A 20143-nucleotide genomic window follows, 5' to 3' on the forward strand; every position below is an offset into this window, starting at 1 on the left:
AAATATTAATATCTGAGCTCATAAAAATATAGATATCTTCTTTCATTGTGGAGAGTACATTAGGAGTTGTTTTATTATTTAGTAGAGCTGACTTGAAAAAGGCTTTAAAGTCAAATTATAATTAACTTCTTTAAGAAGGTAGTAACTTTGTAGTAGATTTTTAAAATATTTTGTCATTTAAAAGTATTTATGCCACTTCCTGAACCCTGAAATCTTTAGACTCACCGTTGCGCCACCAGTCGCGATAGGGAATGTAATCGCTGCAGCGCATCCAGCGGTAAATGCTGCATCTTGTTGCCAGATATATCCAGTGTCATCAGCGAGTGTGTCATCGTGCTGCAAAGGGAGATATCAGATGAGAACGAGGACGTACAAGGCAGTTCGCCTATATGAATATTATCTAAATCGTTCCACACGAACTGCAGGGGTGCGGGACTAGTTATCAAAAATATATAATGGCTAAAACTTTCACTAAAACTTTTGTTCACAACTATCAACAGTTTCCGCTTGGGTCGCCTACATCCCCCATCAACATCCCTATCTACACTTCCCATCCCCTGGCTCATATAAATTGACGTGCTGCCTGCCTTTTGACATATCCTACACACAAGTCGGAAAACAAATATTTAAACTTAATTAACGCGTAGCAACGGCGACCCAGGCGACCCCAGCTGCCACCCCGAACGCCCCATTCCCCGTATGCCCCATTCCCCATTCCAAATTCCACTTCCTCTCTGGGCCCCATTAATAGTTATACACACGCACCGCAAACTCACACAGACACACACTTGTGCAAGGGAGTGGACCACACTGGAATTTAAAGTTCGGTATGTGTTTTTATAAGGAGCTTTTAGTGCCTACAAGGCGTGCTTGAAAAAAATAAAGTTTTGAAATGGCTTTTCATGCTTGCAAGATGGTTATAAAGTTTGTCACGCATACGCACTGTTTAGAAACTTTATTTATAAGCAGGACCTTATTGAAATGGAATTTTAAGGCAAATAAAGCTATTACTTTTTAATGCTAAGAGGTTATTGGCATTGGGAGTCTAAAGTTTTAATTGGCTTACGTGACGTATGAGTATTATTTGACATAGCTCATACGCAGCGTTGACGAAATGTTTTTGAAATAAAAGAAAGTTGAAAAGTTATAATAATGGCTTTTCATGTTGATGGCTAGCTTGACACTCAAACTTTAAAATATGGTAACATGATATATTTTTTTTGATGTTTAGGGATAGTTTCCACTAAGGTCCACCCTTGTTTTCATACTAGGCAGCTGCGAAGAGAAAACCAAACAGTGTTCGGGAAAACAGCGACCTCAATTATGAAAACCACGAGGTTTTCCAAACAAGGAGGCTGAATCCTTAGCGGCAGAAACAACAACTATGAAAACAACAACAACTATGCAGCGGCATCCTTTTGTGGTCCTTGGTGTTTTTGTTGTTGTTGTCAGGGACTTGTTGTTTATGCGACGAAGAATCAAACGCAAAACCAAATTTTTGCGGCTCCTTTTCAACCACTTCGGCTTTCTCTCCCACTCTCTTTTCCGCTTTCTCTTTGTTTTCCGGCTTTCTTTTGCCATTTTGCCGGTAGTTGTTGCTATTACTGTTATCCTGGTTTCCTTTGCGGGCAACATTTGGGTTGCGTGTGTGCGTGATTCGGTTTGTGCGAGCGTGTTTGTCATCAAAAGCCTTCTAAACAACTATTGGTAACGATTTGGGCCTATAGCCGACTTTCGAGGGCTGCACAATCAGTATGCCACTCAAGATAACTTAGGTAAGCCGTTCGGATTTTGACGATGATTTACGTTTTCAAAAAAGTATATATATTTAGGTATTCCAAATTGGTATTACCAAGGAACGAAGAAAAATTACATGATTTTTGTCAAAAGAATAAGTTACTTATAAAAAACTATACTAAACGTTGTAAAAACGTTAGAAATGTATGAAGTTTAAATATTCTGATGTTCGTTTTCCAAAATTTATGCAAGGGTGGTATATCATTTAACAAAGTATAACTATATGGTTCCTGTCTCCAGAACAGTTACTTTTTGAAATAACCATAAGGTTTCTTTAGGAGTGAAGAAATTTTATTAGATAATGTTCATTTGGGTAATTCGAATTAAATGTATCACTTTAAGTCTCTAAACTTATGAGCACCGCCTCGAAAACGGAATGCTAGGCTTATAAAATTGAAATATTCGAAACTGTTCTTTTATTACCTTTTCTTTTCCTGATAACTTTCTCTCCTTGTTTAATTTCCCTGAAAACCCCCCATTGGCATGTCACCTGGGAATGTACATATGTACCCTGTATATGGAATACCGGAGAAGTGCGCATTTATCGGCACTTTGCAACTGAACACGCAACCAATGCAACGTAACACACAACAAACAAACCAATCCATAAACGGACCCACAGTAAGTTAAGTAATGTATATGTGTGCTTAATTTAGCAATGTAGCACTGTAAATTATTAATTAGCAATTTTTGAAATACATAAGTGCTGAAATATTGATGAGAACTTTTACATATGGCGTCATAGCCCGCAACCGAAATGAAATCAAGTTTTCTCGTGAGTGCCCCTTTGTGGGTATTATAAAGGTACACAAATGTACATACATGGTGGGGAGTTTGTAATGTATGTGTATATATTCGATTGTAGATACATGCGAATGAAACTTTAACTGACCACACATGCGGCCAAGAGCGGGTAAATGCTCAAATATGGGTTGTTTAAGGTCTACAGAAGTAAATAAAATTGGGAGGGTACGTATTGGAGTATGTGTCAACATATATTTTTAAAGCAAACGCTAAGGTTTATTTTTGTTTAATATTTCAAAGTAAAATAAATGACTCTAAGCATAACATTATTAAAATGAGTAAAATGAAGTAAAGTTATTGGCCACAATTGTATGATTTCAGATAAGCGATATGAACTTAATTTTAACAAAAAATGGTAATTTTTTAAAGATAGATTTAATATTTTATGCATATTTCAGCAAAGGTTTTTTTACTGGAACTATATTTGATGTTTTAGGCTCTATTAATACTTAAACAAATTTTTTTATAGGTTTTGCTTCCCTACATCAATAAATTTAACCTAGCTCCAAAGCAGTTACTTAACTTTTAATTGATAACTTGTCAGATAAGCCATTTAAAAGAGTATTTATAGGCACAACCTAGTTATACTCCATCTATATAAATAGGCATGTATTTTTTGTCTACTAGAGCATTTTCGAGTGGCATTTCCATTTTCCCCTACCTAAATTTCCCACTAATTGACATTGCGGCAGGAGTATATTATGAAGAGAATTAAAAGGGGAGAGTGAAAGTACGGGAGAAAGGCACACATATAGAAAAAGAAGAGGTAGACTGTAACCACATTTGCCAGCCTTATGAGCATTAATTAGTTTGATTTAAATTCTTAATGCCATCGGAGTGTGTAACTGTGTCTTTGGCTGGCTCCCCCGCTCATCCCCTCCTTATAGGGGGGATAAACTCTCTTTTCTGCCTGGAAAACTGCACACAGCCGTTAACTGTGGGCATCCATTTAACTTTAGCAGCTTAATGTGTGTGCGGGTGGGCGGTCGCCTGCGGTTAAGGGGCGTGACCCCAACTCTGGTTATCCTTTGTGCTCGTTAAAAAATTTTCGCGTTTCATTTCATGGCAACAAAAAGCGTATAAGATGAAGAGCAGAAAAAAAAGTGGAAAAAAAAACCAAAAAGGCTGGCAAATGCGGTCGACTCTTTCCCACGATCTCTCCTTTCCCCATTTCTCCCCTTCTACAAACAGAAAATAAGGTGGCCAAAAGGGGGCCTTGAACGGGAAGTTGCAGCCCCAGTCAAATGTGTGATGTGTAATGTGAACCGAATCACAAAATGCTGACGAAATAAGAGCCGGTATTCACTGTACTACAGTCAGCACAACAAGCACATTTTTCTGCATGCAAGTGTGTTAACTTTTTCCCTATTTGTCTGATTACACTTCGATAAAGCATTACGAAATGGTAATCAAATATACAATTATTTATTCCTTTTTGAGAAATAATAAATCGATTATATTTGTAATATGCTCAGCAAATCTTCGGTATAATTAATTAATGGGTATCAGATTTACAATTCTTTACATATTATCTCTTCTTTTTTAGAAATAATATTAGTTTTATAAATCGCCACATGATTGTTTAATATAATATATCTTTGATATAATATCAGTATTTCTTAGAGCACTTATTTGTTCGGTGCTATAACACCCATATACTTGAAAATTCCCACTTTTTCCATACCCGTCTTGCTCTCCTCTTCGCTTTTTGTGATTATTTACACTCAAACAAATAGCGCTTGAAAGTTTTCCATTTTCTCTGGATTTTTTGCTTTTCGCGCTGCGTGTGTGAGTTTGCATTTCCCGCTTGCATTTTCAGCCTGAGTGCCCCGCTGAAAACGCGACGCCACCGCCCCTCCTAGCTTTGTTAAACTTAATTTTACGCCTTTTTTACAACTTGCAGGTTTATGTTGTAAAAAACACACAAAGCGCTCTTCACCGGCTGACACACACAGGCACATACATTTGCAGAAACAAACATATGTACACTCTTACGCGCCCAGGTGAAAAAGGGGTCATGTAAATAGGCCGGCCAGCCAACTGTCCTGTCATCGTTTCCCCTGGCAGGTGTGCCTTTGGGTCACCACCTTTCTTCTCTCACCACCCCACGTGACTCGCCACTTTCCCCCGAGGAGGGAAAGCACTCACCTGAAGCTCCGCTCGGATATATCCTGCAGTTCGTTGTCGATTAGCTTCAGTGTCTTGAGACGCAGCCCCTGGAAGGTCTCATCGTCGACACTTTGCAGGTGGGTGTTGGACATCTCGATGTAGCGCACGCTGCTGTGCATGAACTCTGAAATAGAGAGATTAAAAATGTTAGAATGGGAACTATTTGGGGAAAGCGCTACGAAATATAGTCAATAAGTATGCCACAAAAATCTCTTCCACCATAACTTAAATTGGAAAGCCAACCGAAAAGCAAACTTTTATAGAACCTATATCTAAACTTCAAAGACAAAACCATTTAACAATTTAAAACCTTCTGGCTGAGTGATATTTCTTTTAACTTATATGGACTTCTAAATATGTAAGATAGAGTTAGCTTATCAATCAATTGCTTAACTTAGACGAAGGCCTCCGCAGCCAGTGCTCGGAAATTTAGTATTAAGTTTAACATTGTATGATAAGCTTAATTTTTTAAATAAATAAAAAATTAACTTAAAGTATTACATAAATGTCGAGTATACACTCAAAAAAGAATTATCGCTGTGCTATACATTAGAAGAATTAGCTCCTAAAGAAAAAAGTATCATATAAAGTTAATTTACTAAGTGAAAGAAACTTTTTTAAATATTAAATAAAAATCAGCATTGATTTCCATTTTTTAAATATACGGTTAATACTTTTTGGAGTGTATGTAAAATTGTTTTTTTCACTTTCGATTTCTAGAGTTTTTTGTTTGGTTACAAATTTTTTTATAAAACCATAATTAATTTTAAACTTAATGCAATTATGTCTTTTAAAATTGTTAACCAGCCTAGTATTGCGGTAAAATTGATGTTAAGGAAATTAATTAGGATTATCTTCAATAGTTATTATAAAAATTGACCTTTTTTGTGATGAGTTCAGACTAGTCCGATGAATGATCTATTACAGAGTACTATTTAGATCTTCCAAGTTTTTTCCCGTGTGTCTTTTCAAAATTGGTTTGATATTGGATGTACTGGCGCATCCGAGTCGCTCCGCAAAGTGAGAGACCTCGCCGCGATGGTGCCCATCAGTTCATCATTCAAATTGATTTTAAACGGCATTCGAAGCGTTTACCATAAACGAGGGAATATGCCCGGGCGGCCGTCGTCGATTCCCTGTGCCGTCGATACATAGATGTCCCCCACGTCTAACGATGATGGCTTTTGTTTTGGCAGTTTTGATCGCCGGCGCGTTAAGGCAAATGGGTCATCAGCGTGCCATCAGACAATGGACCCCCCAGTTTCGACGGACCAGTGGACCAAGTCCATGGGCCATGGCCAAAACCAACTCCCTGCAGGCAACGACGCCACGCTCTCGATTTTTGTGCGCGTTTCCGGTTGGGCCAGAGGCACAGAATGGATCCAGGCTCTGTGCCTTCAGGAAGGGCACAGAAATCGACTAACCAGCCACCAAAAAAGGCAACAAATTTCATTTTATGGCCATGCCAAAGACAGCACAGTGACATCTTGGCCGAGTATAACAATGAATCGCAGCGAACCCGATTTTCTATGGGGCAAATCGATTAGGGGAGTTAGCCAAAATATATTTTTTACTGCACAAACAATTGAAAATTATGCATACATGAATTTTTAAGAGCACATTTAAGGCACAACAAAAAACGTCTTTAATCGAAATGAAACTGGCACATGTCAAGGTTGATTAAATTATCTTGATAAACAGAGAAAAACAAAGAAACGCTTTCGCTTATTGAAAAAATAAACAGTTGAGCGATTTACAATTTTCAAAAGTTTTTCCCTGAACGGTTTCATGCATTTTGCATACACTCAAAAAAAAAATCACCATAAATATTAGAAAATCGCCCGTGATTTCAAAACGCCATTGAATTAAGAAATATTTTCTTGATTATAGAAAAAATGCCTACAATTTAAGGAATTCGCCATAATTTTTTTTTTTTTTTGTAATGAAGAAGAGGAAGAATCCCATTTTTTCCTTCAATTAATGGCGAATTTTTCTTGATTTTTTTTCTTGAAATAATGGTAAATTCTTACTTAAATTTAGGAAAGAAATACCCATATTTTAAGAGAAAGTGACTTTTTTTATACATTTTGATGGTGGTCTAGCTGGTAAAGACGTCCGGTCAATAAACAATCGAACAAAAGTACCTGGTTCGAGCCCACGCCACGGCAAGTGTACCCTTTGTTTATTTATTTTTCTTTTTTTTTTTAATTTGTGTAATTTTTATTCTTATTAGTTTCACTTTTCTATTTACCAAATTGTTTAAACGGTTGTTAAAAAGGTTTAGATTAGAATAAACGTTATTTGTATGCTTAAAGCTGGACCAAAAGCACCTTAGCCCTCTTTAGTCATTGTATGACAAGAAGCACGCGTGGCCGAATGGTTAAGACGTCTGGCTATGGTGTGTGAGCAGTTGCGGGTTCGAGTTCACGCCGGGGTTGTGTGAGGTAAGGATTTTTCCATTTGTTATATTTATTTATATGTTTACAAAAAGTATTTATATAAAATAAATCTTTAATAAATTCAGGTAAATATAAAAATTTTCAGACTGTAGTATTCCCATGTAATAATTGCCATTAAAATTAGAAACGGTTTTATCCATTTAAAATTCAACATTGGTATACAAAACCAACCAAATTCCTCAAATGTAAGGTGTAAAATGTAAAATGATGTAATCTTACATCATAAATATTTTTTTCTTATTTTAATAAATTTTTCCTTAATTTTAAGGTTTTTTACCATACATTTAAGACAAATTTGTCATTATTTCCAGAAATGGCAAACCATAAATTCAAGAAAATTATTTATTTAAAATAAAGGTGAGTCGCCGTTGGATGAAAATCATAGGCGATTTTCTTGATTTAAAGGCGAATTTCTTGATTTAAGGGCGATTTTTTTTTTGGGTGTATTTTTTGCGAGCTTAATTCCCTGCCAGTCAAACCTCAACAAAGTTTCATCGGGAATCAGTGCGTTTTCACTTATTAAATATTCCATGGCGGACAAAAAATAAAAAAATAGGCAAACATTGAGCGATTGATTTTTGCACTCTCTGGCGCATTGAATATTTATAAGAAACAATCAATTGTTGGTCAGTTTTCGTTTTATGCGGTATTTTTTCTCTTTGCCTAGATGCTTTGATATTCTCCAATTTTTCCCCCCGGTTTGAACTCATCAAATTGATGTTTAATTATTTCGCTCGCCAGTTTGTTCCTATTTTTTTGTGTTTTTTTTGTTAATTTCTGCCAAAACGTTGATGGTCGAGTCAATCTCTGAAAATCTGGGATTAGTCGCGATTTTCGCTTTGACTTTAATGCAGATACTCACACAGGAATACTGGGAACATGCGAAATGCATAGCAAATGTGGTGGAAAATTGGATGAATAAAAATAGAAACGCCTCCGTTTTGGCCCCGTTCTAAAAAAGCCCAAAAATGACAATACACAAAACAACGTACCGAACCGAAGAGCGGAGGAAATTTTTCAATTAAAAGCGAAAAGTGCATTTTCATGTTGCACGTCAGTTGGTTTGTGTGGAAATCCTAGGAGTGAAGGAGGAAAAGCGGGAAAGAGACACGCCACTCGACCGAAAAATATTTACCATGTTGGCGGACGGGTTGAGGTTGTGGGTGGTTTTGGGCTGGAATTTCCAGCCCCTCTGGCCCCGCCCCCTTCCCGCAGAATGCTTAAGGTAAGGTCAGGCCATAATTTAAGTCGACAAGCATGACATGGAAATTCCCTTTGGTCTAAGGCAGCAGCAGCCGTTACCATAATCAGGCTAAAACACATGGTCACCCCGCTCTATTCCCACTTTCCCCACTTTCACCGCTTTCCCCGCACTCCACACCTTTACCATTAAACAAGTGTGTGTTTGTCAGGAGCTCCAATTCCATGCGATAGTCGCCCTGGTGACCAACTCCTTTGAGAGCGGCGTCCTTTCGCCCCTCGGGCACTCCAAGGACCTCGTCCTGCCCCACTGCTCCTGTTTAATTAACACATGCTCAACGAATCGTAATTTAATTGCGGCTTTGATGTCTCCCCCGAGCTGCTTCTGAGTCACACAAAAATTGAAGACACTAAAAGGGAGGAGAAGAAAGATCGTTGGGAACTTACGGAAACTTAATGTCTTGATTCAATCATAACTTTCATTTGAAATTGTCCAATTTTATTATACTTTATTAAAGTAAAAGTTTAAACAAACATGAAATCGGTACTAAGGAAAATATCATAAAAACCTTAATGCCAATTAATGTACATATTACATAATATTAGTCTTTAATACATATGAAATTAAATTAATAAATATTAAAGTATTGTTATTTTTATTTATATATACTTTTAGAATTTCGTAACATAAATGAGAAGAATTTCACAGTTAAATCAAAAGTTTAGGCTCCCTAAATTAACTATATTTGTTACATTTAATATTGCCGTACTTAAATTAAGTGAAATCAAGAAAAGATACAAACTAAACAAAAATATTTAAATTGGCTATAAAATAAATGGATATACCACATAATTTTTCGTGTTCTATTCCCATACTCTAGATTTATAAATTTGGAAAGAATATCATATTATTTCCACAGAGCTAATTATAAGCCGCGCGACCAATTAATATTGATGAGTTAGAATATAGTCATCATTTTAGAATATAAAATTCAATTAAATCGCATAAGCTGTGGAACCAAAAGTGATGCATGCAATAATCTTTTAATTGGCAGTATAATTTTCAATAGTGCCCAGGCTAGAACACATCAATGTTGTCCAAATTAAATTGTTGGCTTTGGGTGCATAAAATTAAGCTAAACCTGATCAAGATCGTATCGCAGATACGTTTAGATTGTTGTTTATTCCAATGTCAATGCATATATAATATGCATATTGTAGCATGCAGTGCCCACACAGATGTGCGTGGCACGACCTCCTACAAACAGGAATAGTAATATAAGCACAGAGCAGCTTACATCTTAATTACATATCGCATATTAATACAATATTAATCATACGCCCTGTTGACACGCGTGCGCCCCCCTGACCAAGCAGCAAACACGTGGCCAAGTAAAGTCCGGCGCATTTCTCATGCAGGGGCAACTATGTATCCACAAGATACATACACCTATATATGGGATATATGTATAGTGTGTGTGCGGGGGCGTGTGCATATCTAAGCTATGGCCAGTGTTTTGTTATGAGTGGACAAACCAACACAGCCACGGCAACAACACATATGGCGTTAATAAACTTCTAGCCCCGTGCCTGGGGGTCCAACAACTGAAATGAACTCGGGGAACAAACTGGGGAATGGGATTGGAGATTGGGGAATGGGAACCGGAGGATGTGGACACGGGGATCCTGGACGGAGGACTCCTTCTGGAAGCGTCCGGCGTACGTCGTTGGCTTGTGCTTTATGGCCGCAAGTCAATTCTCTGACAAAATGCCAAGCATATTTATTTATTTACTTTTGCTGCCAGGCAGACCAGCGAAGACCGCTCCCATTCCGCCCCAACTTCCCAACTTACCATCACCCCAACTGTTTGTATTCTCGTCCACGTCCAACGTTCTCGTCTCGTTTTGCGTCACTTGCCAAGTGTTTATTCAACTCGCCCCACCGAGTATATGAAAAAACAAAATGAAGCACAAATAACAAAGTGTCGGTTTGATGGAAAGGAGCATTGGACGCCCCGAGAAGCACAAAATTAACTCGACCAAAGCCACCGAAATTTCTTTGACTTGCTTAAAACTTCAGCAAAAACATAGAACAACTTTGCCGAAAAAGTTTCAATCGTTTTGTATATTTTTTAATAGTTTAAATATTATAAAACGAAATGACTCCTAACGTTTAAAATGAACAAAGTATAAAATACTTTTATAAAGGTATATTTTTTAAATATTTATATTGTTTATAAGAAGCTGCCCATATCATTCAAATTGTTTTTTATAATTCTAAGTATTTATAATATAATTAAAAATAGCTATCCTCACTAAAACACTTTACAGAAAAAACAAAAAAAGTGAAATAACTTTGTGAAGGACATTCAAGAAATGTTTCACATATTTTTAATATTTTTAATATTCCAAAATAAAATTATATCTTCAAAACCAACCATTAAAAATGTGTTCTCCCCTGGAATATTTACCACAACAAGACAACAAGACAAAACCCCATTAAAACAAAGTGCTGAGTATTTTGTAATCTTGTATTTGCCAAACCGAAATACAAGATTTCCAAAAACCACATGCACTTAGCTCTAGATCTATTGTAAACTCGGCTGAGGGCAAGGCCATTTTAAGTGATACGACAAAATCTCCGACAGGGATTGTGTATAGACCTGAATTTCAACTCGACCAATGCGGCAATTTGTGTGTTCTAAGGCCCAACTAAAGCTGCCTCAAAACTCGGTGGCAATCTGCTGGCCACCGACAACCAAAACTCAGATGCCTCGGAGCCTGTGCGTCCGTGTGTTGATGAAGATTACGTCAGCTGAAAAGTTATTGTTTTGCCCCGGCATTCAGGAAGGCAGCTAAAGACAGGAACCGAGTGGGAGGCCGGAGCTACCATTTATATCCATATAGTTTGTGTCCTGCAACGGGGCAATAACAAAAAATAACAAAAAATATATATAGAGTAGAGAACCGAACCAGGAAACGTGCGGCATGTGGGCAAACTGTCGTCTTTCATTTTCGTTTTTCGGTCGCTCCCCAAATAGTTTCGGCATGAAAATTGCGGCCGAATCGAACCAAGGATGCTGCTATCTGGCCAAAAACTGCCTCTGGCCAAGCGTGAAAGTGACCACCAGGAGGGGAAAACCCGAAAATGAAACATTAAAAATAAATCTAAATTGTAGCTGCAGAATTTTCCTTATTTTTTTCTGTACATAGTGTGCTCCCAATAGACAATAGAAATTCTACATTAAATTAAGGACATAGAAGTGCCACTGCTGCATATTCCTAACGCACTAGGAATTTTGAGATATTAAATGAATTTTCAACTAGTCTTTTGGGTCCCCAGTTACAGTTGTCAAATCCTCTTCTCCAGGCAAAAGTTCTGGCCCCTCGTCCACTTTTAAAATTTCTGGGTGCATAGTTTTGGTTATTTTTCTTTTTTCGGGGGCTCCTCGACCACATGGTGACATGCCAGCCAGCCAGGAAGTCGATTCGATGAGGGGCTGAAGGCGGAGGAGGAGGTCCTGGAGCAGGGGGCGTGGCACGCAATTAGCCAGGCTGTCAACCAAAGTGTTTTCTCTTCCTTTTTTCTCGCATCTGCTGGTTTCTGTGTGTCCGTTTGCATTAGAATTGCTAATTGCCAAAAGTTTTCCAGCTGCAACATTTCTTCTGCTGCTCGAATGCAATCGTTGTCGCTAACATCCCCATCAACGTCATATATACATACGTATCTAGAATAAAATTTATCTGCAGATACATATTTTTCGGTATAGTCCTAGAATTGAGACATCTGTTTGGAGTGCAACGCTTTAAGCAGTAAAAACACACACTTTATTTTCCTTTGATGCGAGCAGTAAATGAAATACAGAATTTGGATTTGGATAAGCTTGTTCGACGTGCCATTCGTTTTAATTCGATTAGTCGTAATATTTTAAAGTTTTTCATTAAAGCAAAAGCCAATGCAGATGCAATTGGAAAGTTTTGCATAAGAAACGAAGGATAAATTGCCAATGCGGAGTGGCCATTTCCCATTTCCCCCCTTCGGAGCCCAAGGGAAAACCACCGAGCAGGAGACAAACTTTTCAATAGCATTCCTGGCTTCTCTATTCCCGCTGCTGCCAATGTCTGGCCAATTTTTGTGTGTTTTGCCAGTCAACAACTTTGTTTATTATTTTGTTTCTTTTATTCCTTTTATTTCCATTTTTTGCAACTTTATGCGGCAACTTTTGGCCAAAAAGGCGACTCTGTGGGCGTGTCACAGTTGTTAACGAAGAAGAAGCGGGGTGTGGAATGGTAATATTTTCAACACAAGTCTCAAAACATACCATACACAGGGCGGGGAGAAAAGAAGCCACCGCAATGAGAAACATTTTCCGCTCGCAATGGAAATGGAAAATGACAATGGAGCTATGGAAACTTGCCATTCATTCATTACTTAAAAAGGGGAGCACCATTCTTGGTTGGTTGGGTCGACTGTAAAATACCCACTGCAGGAATGCTGGAGCTATAAACTTTTAATGATGTTGCCAAACGAGCTTAAAAACCCTTTTTGGGAGTTATAGAGTTACTTTTGTACTATTCACTACTGTTATACTCACAATGGTTTTTGGTAACCATATCTCGTTAGTGGTATATGAAGTATAACCCTTCTTCCAATGTCTCATAAAAATGATCAGGTACTTTTTTAACTGTTCTACAAAAGCATAAAGTACACATTACACGCTATAAAACAATCTACCCCTGCACTCAATAAATGCCAGGTATAAAAACTACCAAAATTTGCGTGGAATTTGCCACAGCAATCGTTATAAAACTTTTCCCCAAGCAACCGAAAAGAAAAGCGGGGGGAAGACAAGGAGGAGAAAACAAAATAAAATAATATGAAAGGAAACTTTATTTTTACAACTAATTGGCAAACTTAAATGTAAGATTTCATTTTATTTGTGGGCCGCGACAAAGCTGTTTGAGGCTTCATTAAAAAATTACATTTTTCCAGCTGCAGGCGACAGGAGGACAAAGAACCCAAAGGCTGTTTGGGATGGTCAGGATGGTCAGGGAAATGGGAAATGGGTAATGTAATGGCAAAATGGGAAAAGGAAGAAGTCCTTGCCGTGTGATGTGGCCAAGGCAATTTATGACCAACTGGCAATGAAAATATTTGCCACATAAATAAAGCGTGACAAGCTGGAAGGACACATTGACAGGCGATACAGGGGGCTATATCCTACAGAGGGGGCTCGGGGTCACCTACCTGGAAACTTGTACAGGGCCACCTCGTTGCAATTAATCTCAATCAGGGTGCTTGTCTCGTTGGGCAGCCCGGCGCACTGGCACATGGAGTTGAGAGGACAGGCGTAGAGGATGTCCTGCTGCTGGGAGCCCAGAAGGGCGGCGGATCCCCTGCCTCCGGCTGGCGGCGGAGGAGGACTCCTTCCCGTGTTCCTGGTCCGCCGATGGGATGCACTTCCACCTCCTCCGTCGAACTGCCAGCAGTGCGAGGAGCTCACCAGGCACGAAATCAGCACGAAGAACAGGTGCATCCTGCAAAGAGGAGAAGAAAGAGGTTTTTCCATCAGGAGAGTGGCGGTCTGCAGATAGTATCTTATAATCTAGTGGGCCTCCATGCGACCCCCCATTCATTTCAGCACTTTGGCTCTCATAAATCCACCTTATAGAGACACCTTGGCCGGGGGCATTTGTTTATTCGCTGCTGCTTTGCATAAATCACACGTTTGAAAAGCGAAAGCAAATGAAATGGCATAAAATTAACGTTAGTCCACACGCGTAGAGTTTGCACAGTGGAACAACAAAAATATTTTTATTTTTACTTAAAGAAAAAATATATATATATAATGAGTAAGTAAGTAACTTATGTACCATAAAATACTTCATAAAAAATAGTTTTAGCGCTAAACAACAAAGATCATTCTTTTAAGATATAAAATAAAGTGTCAGTCATTAAAACTTCACGTATCAACCAAGTTTTAATTAAGTTTCAGAAGAATTTTTACCCCTCACAAGATTTTCTAGAATCGTGCGAATCCTTAAAATCTCAAAAATCTTGCTTTGCCAAACAGACGGTTAAAAACAATTAACTCGATTTAATTGTTTTCGCCATACTTTTGAACCAATGTTGATATTTTGGCTTAAGCGAACTCCCCACACTTCCCCCACTCATCATGCAAAAGCGCCAAACGACAACGGAGGAAGTTTTCGACTAAAAGCCTGCGACAACTCATGCAAATGAGCCGCAGTCGTGTGACACAGTCCTCTTTTCCCCTAACTCTCATCCATTGCCATGCAATCTTTCATACACATGGCCTAGCCTCAAAAAGAAAAAGTGCACTGGGAAAAAGATTTATGAATTCAAAATAATACGATATAATAATCATAATAATCATAAATGTTCTTTAGGGAAGTATCAAAACTTCTATAAATATTGTGTTCCACTTGCTTAGCATTTAAATTATTTTAAAGCAAGACCTATCAGTTCTATCTGTTCTTCTTAGGTATCAAACATCCTATTAAACACTTTGTGCATCCCATTTAATATTTAAAATTTTTTAAAGCTAGATCTATCGGTTCCCAATACCATTTTTTTCTCTGCTCGGATGAAAGCTAGAAGAAAGTGCGCAACCACAACACGTAGAGGCCTCAACAGCCGCAGAGAAGTCGCATATAAAACATGTTTCATGTACGCTAGATGTGTGATGTTTATTTGACACGCCAAAGTATATAATAACAAATAAAAACTTTCGGCTCCGCCATGGAACCTTACCATTTACCATTCCAGACGACGGCGACAAGGACGAGTACGGGCCATTAGCACGATTGTTGAGCTTTAAGACTCCCGACGGTTTGCCTTGAGTGCGCCAGTGTGTGTGTGCTCGAGGGTGTGTGTGTGTGGGGGGTTCCTACCTGCGCACATTACGACCAGCCATAAAACTAGGGGCTAGAAAAAAAAGTAGCTCAGAGAACCGGCAGACTGGCACTCAATCCCACTTCCATTCGCCTAAGTCTGTAAATTATTTCCAGTCTGCCAAGAGCCAAAAGCTTCGGATAATTCATATATATTTCATACATAATGAAATATGGCCAAAAGTATGTGATTTGCGAGGTCCGGATAACAGAAATTATACGGCTAAAGTCTGAGATTGACTTGAAAGCACCAAAAATCAAAGAAAATGGTTATGACATTCTTCTTTAATAGGGAAGTGATTTTACTTAAGTGTCGTTGACCTTTCCTTGCCAAAAATTGTTTTCTCGAGTAGTATATCGCATTATTTTATAATAAAAAGATTCAGAATTTATTATTGTTTCGAAGTTCCCACAGCCAAAGCTAACTTTTTATACCAAGGTAATTGGAAAACCATTTTGCATTTAAGCTGAATATCATTTCTAAATGCATTAAAAACTAGGAAAAATATCTCCAGCTATCAGGACTCTATGGATTTTTATTTGGATCTGGAATTGGGTGAGTATTCAGTTCTTTCATATTTTTAGCTCTGCTGCCTTCTCGAGAAATTTCTGGTGTAACATTCAGATAAATATGTCATTTAGAAGGCCAGCCTCCCAGACATCCATCTTCCGTTTCGATTTATTAAATATGTTCTAATTTAATAAATCTAATCTTGTCAGGCAAATCGCCAACTGTTTACCCAATATTCCGACTGTCATTTGCCATATGCACCTAACATTAAATTGCGACCAGGAATATTCCGAGAGGAAAAGCAATCAGAAAAGCTTCAGTTGGCCGCCCGGCACTTTTGCTGATTGTTTTTCATTACGCTGATGGTGACAAATCGAAGTCTTTTTCCCTGGCTCGGACCATGTAAAACAAATGATACATCACACAGTTGAGTGCGTATATATAAGTAGTATCAACCTTTATGCACCTATCCTATAGATACATATACACGACACATGCGAAGAAGTCAGGATGTTGGACGACGGGCGGCAGAATAAAAACGAAAAAGATAAATATGTCGTAAAAGTTTTTTATTTGCGTTTTATTTTTTGATACAGAAAATGACTAACTTGTTGGCTGACAGACAAGCAGCAAACAGGCATCGCTTTGGGCCAAGAACAACTGGGGGTCAGAGGTGGAGAGGTGGGGTGTTTTGGGGGGTGGGTGGCTGGGTACTTTGAGAGCTGGGGGGCTAGAGACAGTCTGTCACGCACACACGCCCACGTTTCCGCCCCAGTTGGACTCTGCAGATGCGGGCATTGCCTCATCTGACCCTCAACCTTGTGGGACCAAACTTTTAAAAACAAGCCAACAAAATTGTGGGACAAAAAGTGTGAAAAACTAAGGAATCACAGATGCTCTATAACAATTTAAAAAATATTTAAACCATAAACTTTGAAGAGTGTTTTTTGTCAAAATTTTTTAAAAGTATTTATTTTTATCTACAACTAATAACAGTTTCATTATAAAACACAAAAATGAGTAAACTTTAGACTACTAAAAATATATACACATATATGTCTCTTATGGTCTCTAGATATTTTATTTATACTTCAACCTCGCTATCCCTGTTTTCCATATCATTACTTTTCGTTATATATCCCATACCCTTTCCGCACTTTAAGAACAGGCCAGAGAGCAAACTATACAATAAAGTGTCAATCCCCCACAAGCACTCCGCTGTCGCTGGAAATCCTTTGCCGCCATCATCTTCCTTTGAGGAGAAGGACGAATGCCACGAAAAGGTCAACAGGAGGCAGGCTGCCAGGATACAGGGCTGCCAGGCTTCCAGGCGGACCGCAAGTTTTTATTACGCATATAATGCCAGCGATTTGGCCAAAGGAGGAGTCGGGGAGCCGAGCAGTAAGCGGATGTCAGCCCAAAGTGGGTGGATCACAGAGGTCTGCATCATTTTTATACTTTTAATTTTTTATGCCGGTGACACAGTGACATGAAATGTCAACGAGCTGCAGAACAAACAGCGGCGGCAGGAGCAGCAGGAGCAGGAGGAGAGTCCTGGACAAGGACCAGGATAAATATGATGAGCGTCCGCTGGGGATGATGTCCTGCTAGTTGGCGCCGACGTCGACTGCGCAGCGCAGCATGAAAAATGCTGGAAAACGTAGCATACATTTGGGAGTCGTTGGCTCGCAGTTCGCCGCTCGTTTCATTCCGCTTTTCCTGGCTCTATCTGCGTCGAGAATTTGCGAGTTTGTGCGATAATAACATATGTAAGTTGCCTCCCCGCACACAGGGCATGCATATGTAAGCATGTCGGTTTTAAACTCAGCCCCATAAGCTGCTCCCATTTATGCTTCCCCACCAAAGCTTTTCCACCCAAAAAAAGAAAATACATATACAGGCAAAAAAACAGATTTTAAAGCCGTCGCTCAGATGGGGATCAGAACTTTAAATGAACTTAACAAACTGTGAGCGTGTATTTAACGCAGCCAAACATGAAAAAGGTTCTTGGGTGCGCGATTACGTGCCTGTGAGCTGTATGTGTAGGTGTAGGTGTGCCCCTTTGTGTATGCAAGTGTGCGCCTTACACATATTATATCCTCAAGATACATTACAGTTAATCGGCGTCAAGTCAATTAAGGATATGGCAAAGTTTGCCCGGCCCTTTCTGGCTTGGGTCCTTGAGAAAATGTATGAGTTATTTTAGCCTAGCGAGGGGTAAAAATATTCTGCTAAAATGTTTGTAACTTATAAGAGACACTCATGTATTCAGAGTTACTATTACTTACTCTTATTAAATTCTATGGAAAATATTCAAATTTGTCTGTTCTTTAATATTATATCACTTGTATTTGTTCTTTTTATTCTCTATATCTATTCTTATTACCATATGTCTGACTTCTAACCACATCTTCGTTTATTATATCCTCGAGTTATTATACCCTTGCAGTGGGTAAAATAAATAAGGTAAAGATTTTGTAACCTACAAGGCACATTCATTTAATCAGATTCATTATTATTTTCTCTCAGAAAATAGCCAACATTTTTTCTTGCCCATTATATGACCTCATTTATCTCTATTTGGGCCACCTAAATGACGACTCTCTCCTTGATATATTCTTTACTTCTCATATCTTGCCTTCTGGCCAAATATTCCTATGCCACTTTTCCACCTCGTAGCCATCCATTCAACTAGTTTGGATTCTTGGCTATATCTCACACCTTGACAGATGCAAAGCGATCCATCTTCGGCATTCGACCTGCACATATGCAATGGGCTTTATGAAACCATTAGCAGAGCGGCGCAAACTTTAAGATACATTCATCTTGCGGGGCATTTTAAAAAGAAACTTGGGTTTGGCTCGGCTCCGATTCCTTGGCCCATATAAATCACATCGGCACAGACACCAGCTCACATCCACATTCCCAGTTTAGTCAGTTCATTCAAGTGTCGTTTATCGCTCTTGCTATTTTGGCAGCGCCTTCCGTGAAACTGCTTTTGGCCATAAATATGCCAATTTGGCAGAGTTGCCCCCCGAAAACCCTCTTTTAACAAGGTGATTTCTCGAGCGGTACTCGAAAAAGCAGAGACCAGCCAGTCAGTCAGTCAGCCAGAGTCAGTCAGAACAATAAAACCGAAATTTATTACTCAAAGTTTATGGCATAGCAATAAATGTATCTTTTCTGCTGAGTACCCCAGTATCTGTATCCATAAATATGCACCCATTCGCACCTTGGGGGTGCCACATGTGGCGCAAGGCGCCCACGTTCGAAATTATTATGTTGCCCCCCCCTGCCAACCAACCCTTGATTCAAATCCCATAAAGTTGTCGAGTGGCTGTTGCTGTGATAGTTCCTCCTACTGGCCATTTCAAGTTAGTCGGAGCTGTTCGGCAATTGCCGCATCATTAATCTTACTCACGGAAACGGCGCTTAGGTCAAAGTTTTGAGTTTGGGTAATTTATCTTCGACTTGCCGCAATTATGTGCCAGACGGAGTGGGGAGATGGGAAAATGGTATAGGGATAGGTGTAGGTGTACGGAAAAAACTAGACAATTTTGCACCGTATGCTGACACCTCCGTTAATCCCAGTCCCGCTGGCAATCAGGGACGCACCTGAACTTGAAACAGGATGCCCAGGACTCGCAGGACTCGCAGCATAGAGCCTCGCCCTCGAAAGGGTTGCTCTAATAATTCTTTGCCTAAATTATTTAGCAGCAATTTCGCGCCCGCGGCACTAAAATTAAATTGAAGTGTTTACGGAAAACACATGAATTGCTTATGAACGACAGCGCCAAACTATCCAAGGCCGTAGGGGGGGCGGTTCCACGGGGGGGTGGAGGCGGGGCTACGGCTGGAGGCCTCGGGCGTGTCATGTTGTGCGGTGGGCGTGGTCGGTGCCCCGATATGTGTGGCAGCGCCTGGGATATACGTATTCCATGCTTATCAAGCAAATGACAGTGCACAATGGAAACGGAAAGTACAGGCCGACAAACGAGTGATGACCAAGCAACCCTATCGCCTGTATGCACTGTGGCTTAAGGTGACATAAATAAAGGTTCTACAAATAAAGGAACACTCAAGTAATCTAAGAGAGATCAGGTCTATTAAAGGTAAAAATATGGAGTTTTACAAATTCGGAAACCATTTATATTTCTTTGAAGGACCATAGCAAGCTCCAAGACCCAACCAAAGCTACATACATCTTTCCGTTGAATTAAACATTTTCTTATAAAAATCTCTATTGAAATCTATATCTTACAATTGTTATGAAAGAACTAAAAAAGGT

At 39.1% G+C, this 20143-nt stretch overlaps 1 protein-coding gene across 2 annotated transcripts in view; it reads right to left on the minus strand.

The window, feature by feature from the left end:
- LOC108021145 (chaoptin) overlaps positions 1–20143 on the minus strand; it is a 43003-nt gene that overhangs the window by 5922 nt on the left and 16938 nt on the right. For both annotated transcript variants that reach the window (XM_017089716.4, XM_017089715.4), the window contains exons 2-4: positions 13678–13967; positions 4750–4894; positions 226–336 (exon numbers count right to left, since the gene is read on the minus strand). In XM_017089716.4, the coding sequence (XP_016945205.2) occupies positions 226–336; positions 4750–4894; positions 13678–13966 (545 nt within the window). In that variant the 5' untranslated portion in view covers position 13967. The remainder of the gene's footprint in view (positions 1–225; positions 337–4749; positions 4895–13677; positions 13968–20143) is intronic.

Source organism: Drosophila suzukii, chromosome 2L (assembly GCF_043229965.1).
Source record: "Drosophila suzukii chromosome 2L, CBGP_Dsuzu_IsoJpt1.0, whole genome shotgun sequence".
NCBI lineage: Eukaryota > Metazoa > Arthropoda > Insecta > Diptera > Drosophilidae > Drosophila > Drosophila suzukii.